At 35.1% G+C, this 9,933-nt stretch overlaps 1 protein-coding gene across 1 annotated transcript; it reads left to right on the top strand.

Annotated features, from left to right (window-relative positions):
* The first annotated feature begins 5,939 nt into the window (after nt 1–5,939).
* On the top strand, nt 5,940–8,435 carry LOC132600721 (transcription factor SRM1-like). The gene is made up of 2 exons (XM_060314057.1): nt 5,940–6,473; nt 7,989–8,435. The coding sequence occupies exons 1-2, from the start codon at nt 6,172–6,174 to the stop codon at nt 8,428–8,430; spliced, it is 744 nt and encodes a 247-aa protein (XP_060170040.1). The 5' UTR covers nt 5,940–6,171; the 3' UTR covers nt 8,431–8,435.
* Nucleotides 8,436–9,933: the final 1,498 nt, after the last annotated feature.

Below are 9,933 nucleotides of genomic sequence, written 5' to 3'. Positions count from 1 at the left end.
GAGACCCGACGTCTCAGTTCACTGCACCAACAAAAGGTCAGTGCAATCCCTTCCTTCCACTTTTGGATTCGCTTTGATTTCTGATGTGTGTTTGGAGTCTCTGTTTGCATATTTAAAGTGATTTTAATTTCAAGTTGGTGCTGCGATAAAGTTTGTATATCCGATGTCGTAAAATAGGAAGTTATATTTATCTTTTGATAATGGTTGATGCTCATTTAGTATATTCAGTGTTTCATTTGAAAATATGGCTTAAGATCTTTATTTGATGTTCATATGAATTATTTTCTATGGTTAGTTAAGCCTAATTTAATTCTGATCAGTGTAACCCTTTTCCTTTTATTTATTTTTGGTATTTTGCTGGTTTTAGTTTAACTGGTGCTTGTGTGTTAGTTAATACCTATGTTAGTGTTTGTTCAGTTTAGTTGAGCCTAGTCTTAATTAATATGGTATAGCATCAATTAATTATGTAGTTAGCTTAAGAATCACATAGGTTAAATTTGTTCATCTATTAGCTTGTTCTAGGTGCTAATACAGCCTTAAGTCTAGTTAGTAGTTGTCAAACATGTGTTGAATGAGTTTTATCGAATCATTAGCATGCCTATAAGATGGTTAGTTTGAATATTAACCGATCAGGTGCTGGTTTAGATGTTTGCTAATTCATCTGGATGCTTAGTATGGTTCAATACAATCATGGCCAGCTATAGTTTTGTTAGTTTGATCTGGTCATGCCATTCTCATATTGGTTAAGTGGTTGTTTTGGTATTTGGTAGTATAAGCTCACCTTAAGCACGTATATTTCAGTATGTTGTCCAATAGAAAGGACATTTCAAAATGATGTTTGGCCTCAAGAAGTTTAAAATTTGTGGTGTGTTGAACCTTTTTCATGATAAGCTGCATACTAGTTTGTATACATCCCAGGAATCATTTCATCTATGTATTATTATTAGCTTTGTTTGCATTGCCTATATCATGTTGTCTAAGCAGGATTGTTGCTGTGTTTGATAAGCTCATTGCTGTGACTTGTCGTTTCGGTTGCTGAACTTTAAAAGAAAGAGCAAAATTTAACAGAGATGTGGATCTGAATCTTAAATTCATTGGAATGAATCATCTGATCACTAAGATTATTTAAAGTCTTTGCCTTTCAAAAGCATAACCGATTTCCTGTCCTTTGCCATATCTTTTGATTTATAGCAGGTGCAGGTTTTGCATTTACCTATGCATTTCTTGGTATCATTTTGAACCCAGCTAAGACTTGATGTCTGTTCTTGTATCACATCTGAATAATTGAACTTGTCTGCCTTCTGTCCATCCTGTGCCATGTTTGTTTTATTTAAGTCAGAGGTCCTAAACTGGGTGTTTAGTTTTGTTTGATTGAGGAGACTAAGTCTTTACTAGTTCCTTCCCTGTTAAATGTGAATCCAGTGTGCAAATTTGGTTGTTTGTCTGCTGAATGTTATGCTCCTTTTGTGGAATGCCTGTATCAAGTGTCACTGTTTTTCCTTATTTGAAATTCTGGTTCTTTGTTTAAGCATGAAGGATCATATATCTAACTTGATGGGATTTGTTTTGATCTATCTGTGTTTATTCCAAAACTGTATAGAGCATGTTTGAAATGATTAAGAATAATGTTCATCATGTGCTACTCTTTCATTTGAAAATATGAGTTTTTGTGTGTTGGTTTAAATGTGCATGAGTCCACTGAATCTTGACAAATCTACGCACTGTAATATCTCAACTTGTCTTTGTCGTTAGTTCATTATCTTGTGAGCTTTGGGACTCTAATGAATAAATGTGTCTTTGCATGAATTATCCGTGAGAAAAACAGTAATATGTTTGAGAGCCCTAAGGCAATTGTGCTATGCTTCCTTTCATTTAAATTGATTTGAGCCCATCTGAGAACTTAAGGGGGTGATACGCCTAACGTATACTTGATTGTTGTTGTGTGCTTCTATGTGCAATTATATGATTCATGAATGCACTCGCATTCTGTAAACCTCTGTTCGCTGTTGCTGTTGTGCATAATCTTTTCCTTAGTACATTGTGTAACTGGTTTACTTGCTTGACTGCTTTGTTGTTGCATCTTCCCATACTTGCTGCATTTTGAGACTGGATCTGTTGCATTCAAAAGAACTGGTGGCTGCTTTTGGGTGGATAAGCAATTGATGGCTACACTTGTCCTCGAAAAAAAATGGATACTAGGATTGTTGTAGTTCCGAGTCAATTTACTATAGTACTCTTGGGCTACCACCTTCTTGTTGTATCTGCCACAACAGCTACTGCTTATGGCTACCTACAGTGTTCTTTGTTACTTCATTTTTTTGCTGCTATCTAGCAGTGGCTTCTGGACTAAATTCACTATGTTTTTTTCAAACTGAATATATTCTTCATGATATGATCCTTGTTTGTTGTTCTCTGTTGCAGTCAACTAATGGGGAACTAGCCAAAAAAAGCTGATTAGCCCCAGTAAATACATGCACTTGAGCCTATTGTAATGTAAAGTCGTGTTAGCCTTTCCCGTCATTTGGTTTAAGAGATTTTAAAATACAAGCATGAATTGGCTTAGTTCATCTCGCAGCTTTGTTTTTTCAATTCTGTCCAAGTTCAGTATAAAGTCTTAATTTAGTTTTGTTTTGAATTGGACACTTGGTCCTTTTCGTATTTGAAACATGATTTATGTGAGAGTTGCTGGTTCTATTTCCCCTTCACTAGAATTAGATTGAACTATTTTATTCTGATAATTAGGAATTCGACTCTTGTCATTTTTTTACCTGTTTGCGAATCTTGAAGCAAGTTATTACATTTTCAAGGAATAGAACATCTTGTCTGACTCTTTCTTATTAAAATTCTTTGAATTATATACTAATCTTTTTCTTTCGTTTTTATGCATGACTATCGCATACGAGTCCAAGCGACTTGTCATCTCCCGCATTCGGCGTTGGGGCCAATGCCCAACGGAATCCTCCTCTCGAGTCAGCCCATCCACAACAATCTATTAAATTTCGCTGGGCCGAAGCCCAATAGCAACAGATCACAACAGTCTAAAATGGGCTGAGCCCATTTACATTACATCTACTCCTCTATTTTATTTTCTGCGCGTTTAATGTGTATTGTATGACTAACATTTTTGTTTGTTGATTTAGATGAACCTTAGTGACATTAAGGAGTTTAGTTTAATAATGAGTAGTTAATTTCACAAATTACCTTCTCTTCTATTTATGTTCTAAACTATTTATAGTATCTATAACATTTATTTGGAGTAATTGATTTCCAAATAGCAGGCCTACACATTCTTGGGTTAAAGGAATCATTTTTTCATTCTTACCATATTAGGATTTTCAAAACATCACAAGTCTTACACTAACGTTAGCTTATTTTGAGAAATAAAAAGGCAAGCTAGTTCTGTGGATAACTTCTTCACTTTAGCTCTTTTTCAACACTTGAAACATGTGTTAAAATAATTCTTACAGGTCTATCTATAACTTTAGCCACATTTACAAAGCTACGTTCTTTTCTATAATACTATATTTACACTTAGCCTAACTAATCATAAGTCCGGTCGGTTAACCATTGTTAATGGGTCTTAAAGGGTGCCTAATACCTTCCCTTTAGACTAATTGAACCCTTACCTAGAATCCTAAGTTTCGTAGACCTTAAACAGAGTTAACTTTAAACATAACTTTAATAAATTTCAGATGTCCTAATTCATCATAAATAATTAGGTGGCGACTCCTGTACTTTAAATAACCCCGGGATTATCGGGATGTTGTAAACTATTTTGACTCCGGCTAAAATAGGGTATAACAATGGTGATGTGTTTGACGAAAGATATACTATGTAGTGTTTTACCAAAAATAACAATATGATAAAAGGGGATCAAATCAGTCCATGAGTGTGTATCCACCTCAGCGAGATCTCGGGTTTTGATCTTCAGAAATAAAAAAAATTCGAGTATAATTTTTTAGGATTGAGAAATTTTGATGGGGAAGTTTATCACTTCAATAATTTCAAGCCACGTGAATCTAGATTAGTCGGATCAGCAAATCAGCGTGAATCTGAACTATTCAAATCAATAAATTAGCGTAAATTTGAATTAGTCGGGTGAGTAAATTAGGGTAAATCTAAATTAGTAGGACAAATGAATTTCGAATACAAGATCATTACCATTAAGAAAAAATAATATAGGGTACCTACTTAAGACTCTTTATTACAAAACATAACGATAGCTTTCCTTATTTATAAACCATAACATCAAATTAAAAATAATTTTAATTGATTTCGCGAGAAAGAAATTGGAAAAAACCAAAGACAAAAAAGATGCAACATTCTTTTGTTAATACGCTGAAGATTCTTCTTTCTGTCAAAAAGGAAAAAATCATGTGAGAATGAAGAAACCGTTAAATATGGATGAAATCGTTAAATAGGGATGAAAATATTAACAAAGGGATGTTTTTGGATAATTTTGGGGAAACTTAAAGGATCGTTAAATATGGATGAAATCGTTAAATAGGGATGAAAATATTAACAAAGGGATGTTTTTGGATAATTTTGGGGAAACTTAAAGGATCGTTAAATATGGATGAAATCGTTAAATAGGGATGAAAATATTAACAAAGGGATGTTTTTGGATAATTTTGGGAAACTGAAAGAATGTTTTCTGTTAAGTGAAAAATATTATAAGGATGTACCGGAAGTTGATACGAAACAACAGGGATGATTTTGGTTAAATATTCTAAATATATCTACAAACTACACTCGTAAGTTGTACTCGTCTGTGTCACCTTATTCTTTCTTCGAACACATCGCCAATTTATACTTTGATCAAGAATTTCACAAACAATGGCCACAAGTCGGAAACCAATGAAATTGCCTTCCAAATTATTCCTATTTCGATCAGAATAATATCAGATATGAAGGTTATTACTCTGTTTTTGCTTTCTTGATTTCTCTCTCTCTGTTGTTTCGGAATTTTGGGTATTAACTTGACTTTTGATCATGCAATGTTTTTTTAAAAATAGGTAATTTCTTCTAATCTGTCCAAGCAAGAGTTACCCCGGTAGCTATGCTGAATTTGTAATGTTTTCAATTCAAATTTGAAGTATATTTTAAATTTGCATTCATTTACTAAATTTATGTAGTGTTATATCACACTATCATCTTTTTTATTTTTTTTGGTGCTTAATATTTAAATAAATAAAAATTTTAAAAAATTAAGAAATCCCACTAAGGCACCCGACCCGTCCCATCCGGTCCTCTTAGTTAGTGGGAGGGGAGGGGCCGAGAGGTTCGTCCCGCTTATCCCGGCCAGTGTCCCGGTCCCCGTTATCCCGTTAAGGAGTTGTCCCGTCCCCCTAAATTTGTATCGTCCTGTCCCTTTAGACAACATTAGTGTTGGCTGGAGATAGCAGGTATGCTTTGGAATTAGTCGAGCTACGCATAAGATGGTCGCACATTGTAGTTATGAGTAAAATTTGTTTACACCGTGGTACTGTGCCAAAAAAGTGTTACAAAGATCCTTTCCTCACCCTAAATTTGTAGTATAGATAAAATAGTCTAGAGTACATATGTTCCGAGAAGAATTCTATGTAATCCCCTAAGACACATATTAGGTGTTATATTCACATCTATGGAACTGATAGCTATTTTTAGGATCAGCCCAAAGTCATGATATTTGATTTCTCATTTGGATGAAATACCAAAGGTGGCCCAGAGCTAGTTCATTAATCAGACATTTACTCTTTACTTTTTCTTTAAATGGTTGAGAACCTTCCAAAACAAATAAAAAGTATCTAAATACAGGAACAACAGTCACCAAAGTAAAGTCTTTTTTCCCAAAAAGTCATTTGTTACTGTATTAATCTTGTGTAGTTAGCCAGTGGTCTCATTGAAGTCTTATAATTCTGTGGACAATTAGGTTGTTTTCCTTGATGTATGTGCAACTTAACATGTAGAAACAAAACTCGTTTTGGTCGGTCATTCTGTTTTATTGTGCCACCTGCCCCTTCCCCTTATTAGTATCGCACTACTGTAGTTATAAAAGTAGGAGTCTTGCTGCAATTATTTCAGTTAACCAAGTGTAAGGGGTTACAAAGAATCATATATAGAAGTTCCCCGCTTTGAGAAAACTCTTTAGAAACTTTACTTTTCGTTTGAAACCTTTCTAGATCCAACAAAATGAGCTACGACCGAACATGGAGTAGCTCCGCCTGGACTAAGGAGGAAGACAAAGCATCTGAGAACACCCTGGCTATCTATTCTGGAGATAGCGATCTAATGATGAAGATTGCAGCAGTAGTTCCTCAGAAATCTCTTCAAGAAATTAATCAGCATCATAATGACCTTGTTAAAGATGTCAGCGACATTGAATCGGGACCCAAATATGGGCAAATGCAAAGTTGTTCCAGTCGTAGAAGTAGATCATCGGGAGCAGTGGTAGAACGGCGAAAAGGGATTCCTCGGACTGCAGAAGAACACAGGTGGGGCTTTTCCTGCATATTTTTAATTATCATGTTAGTTCTCTTTTGAAACATCTAACTAAATTGTTGATTATTTAAAATCTACAATAATGTGTTTCTATGTTTACAGTAAGGATTTAAAAGTTGCTTCTTTAAGTTCTTTGCAACAAAATGCTTCTTTTTTCCTGTTATTTTTTAGATTGACAACAATTTTATAATTTGGTCCAAAAAAATGACAGAAATGGTGTTATTCTTTAATCTGTAACTAAAATCATTTCTGATTATATAGTATGTATAAATGGAAAGTAGAATCTAAGTTGATCTGGTGTGAAATTTTCTAATAAGAACCTGCTACTCAGAAAATTTGGTGTCAAAAAATATGGAAGAAAGCCCCTCTTCTTTGTTTAGTAATTTCTTCAATTTTCTTTTAATTTTTTTTCCTAAAGAAAAATTAAAGGCGGTGCTTTTTTTTTATATGTAAGTTTGTATCTTTCGCAGAAGAGTGGAGTACAGCTTGATAATAGTGTTGTAACGTAAGTCATTGCGTCACCAGTATAATTGTTTTTCTCGCAAACAGATGAGTGAGGCATTATAGACATCAGATTTATAAAGGCTTCAATCTAAGTGAATTTGTTGCTGACAAACAGTGATGTGAACAATATAGGTATATCGCCACCAAGCTTAGTTCATTTATAACTAAAAACCTCTAGTTTCTTCTTTAGTACCTTATGAATTTGAATAACATGTGAAGACCGGAAAGGCAGTTAGATGATGGCAATAAATGATTAGGTTAAATAGACTATAGCATATTCGTGTATTGAATTGTTTTTCCAGTATACGATATTTATATTTGCTTTCCTTTTCTTGGTGGTGGAGATTGGGCTTGAATCACCCAAAAACAAACAAATAAATAAATAAAAGAAAGAGAAAAAAGTCATTAGACTCTACTTTGCTTACAAAGCATTCTACTTTTAGCGGAGCTCTAGTTTTGTGTATAAAATACTGTTCAATTTAAGTGTGTGATTTTTCACATTTTTTTCCTCAAATAACTATATTCGGGGTTAATTATTCTTCTATTCCTTTTTGCTCAATATAAGAGAAATACAGATCTGTGGTTGAATGGAAATGGGACTATTGTACCATTGCAACAAGGAATAATGATGTGCTGAGTGAGGAGATTGACATTTCTTTCTTGATAAGTGGATGATCCTATACATTTCTCAAAGTAACATACAATGAGTTGTACCTTGTGTATATTCTATTGTTTTGGCTGGTTTGCAGGTCGTCATTAGTGATAAATGTTTGCTAAAATAACACTATAATTGGTAATGCAAACTTTTTAGATGTGTTTGTTGGATGTAGATGGAAATAAAAATGTCCATATAATCATAACGACCGTGAGTAGCATTTCAAAGATGCATAAGAAGTGTGCTGATTGAGAGAATGTATTAGTTTTCTGCAGATATTGTCTTGCAATTTAATTCCAAAATTTAATTCCAAGCCTAGTAACTTGTTTAATCCTCTTTCCTTTAATAGGTTGTTTGTCCAGGGGTTGGATAAACATGGCAAAGGAGATTGGCGGAATATATCGAGGAATTGTGTGAGATCTAGAACGCTAACACAGGTGGCTAGCCATGCCCGAAAGTTCTTCAGTCGATTAAATGACAATAGCAAGGCGAAGAGGAGAAGAAGCATTCATGATATCACAAGTGTGAATGCTGCTTATACTACTGAACCTTCACAAGGACCGATCACTGACTATGTAACTGAAGCTTTTGACGTAATATCTTTACCAGGGCAAGCTACCAATTGTGCTATTGAAGGACCATCTGCTGTGAACCCCAAGAAATTCTCGCTTAGTGCTTCTGTTGGTAGTGAGTTGAATAATTCATCTACTGACTTGGATGAGTTCCTGCTTCGTATAGGAGACCTAATCACTGAACCTGCGGCTGGCACCTCTGGAGTGTGCCACCAGTAACCATCAGTTGCTGGTGGCACCAGAATGTACACTCATCCAATCGTTAAAGTTGGGTCACTAGAAGAGCTAATGACCAATCAGTTGGTTGGATCCACTCAAGTAGGTATGAGTTCCTTGCTTGGTTGGACAGAACGAGCATTGCAGGAAGAATTAAGACCCTGATCTAGCATGATAGTTGCCGGAATATCAAGAAAGATACTAGCAGCAATAATAACATTTAGACCAGAGGAACAAGATTCTGATCCTCGTATATGCTTGGATGGATGAACTGTTGAGCGGACAGAACGAGTATTGCACGAAGAATTAAGACCCTGATCCAGCATGCTAGTTGCAGGAATATCAAGAAAGCTACTAGCAGCAATATTAACATTTAGACCAGAGGAACAAGATTCCAATCCTCGTATACGCTTGGATGGATGAATTGTTGAGTGGACAGAACGAGTATTGCAGGAAGAATTATGACCCTGATCCAGCACGCTAGTTGCAGGAATATCTAGAAAGCTACTAGCAGCAATATTAACATTTAGACCAGAGGAAAAAGATTCTGATCCTCGTATACGCTTGGATGGATGAATTGTTGAGTGGACAGAATGAGTATTGCAGGAAGAATTAAGGCCCAGATCTAGCATGCAAGTTGTAGGAATATCGAGAAAGCTACTAGCAGTAATGTAATCATTTAGACTAGAGGAACAAGATTTCGATCCTCGTATATGCTTGGATGGATGAATTGTTGAGTGGACAGAACGAATATTGCAGGAAGAATTAAGACCCTGATCCAGCATGCTAGTTGCAGGAATATCTAGAAAGCTACTAGCAGCAATATTAACATTTAGACCAAAGGAACAATATTATGATCCTCGTATACTCTTAGATGGATGAATTGTTGAGCGGACAGAATGAGTATTGCAGGAAGAATTAAGACCCTGACCTCGCATGCTTGTTGTAGGAATGTCATATACAAAGTTTACATTGGTCTTGAACCTTTGAGCCCCGTTTGGCTTGTTGAATTTGAAGTTTTGCCTAAAGGACAAGCGAGGTAAAAAATTCAAGACCAACCACCTCTAAGGTCATTCTTATAAATCCCCCTTTTTATTTTAAAGGTCAAGATTGCAGAAACTAAGAAAATTTCTTGCCATTTGATCATATTCAAGTTTTTCATCTGTGATTTGTTTAAAATTGAAAAAGGATTTACACTTTGTTAGCTTCCTATTTCAAATGCAGAAATATCTGGTCAAATTCTAATTGTTTAGCTCATCACGAATATCCCTTTCCGCATTCTTTTTTACCTTGTGAGAGCTAGTTCATTAATCGGACATTTACTATTTACTTTTGCATTAAATGGTTGAGAACCTTCCAAAACAAATAAAAGTATCTAAATACAGGAAAATCAGTCACCAAAGTAAAGTCTTTTTTCCCACAAAGTCAGTCGTTACTGTATTAATCTTGCTTAGTTAGCCAGTGGCCTCATTGAAGTCTTACCTTTCTGTGGACAATTTGGTTGTT

Source organism: Lycium barbarum, chromosome 6, assembly GCF_019175385.1.
Source record: "Lycium barbarum isolate Lr01 chromosome 6, ASM1917538v2, whole genome shotgun sequence".
NCBI lineage: Eukaryota > Viridiplantae > Streptophyta > Magnoliopsida > Solanales > Solanaceae > Lycium > Lycium barbarum.
This window is presented reverse-complemented; position numbering and strand designations above follow the sequence as displayed.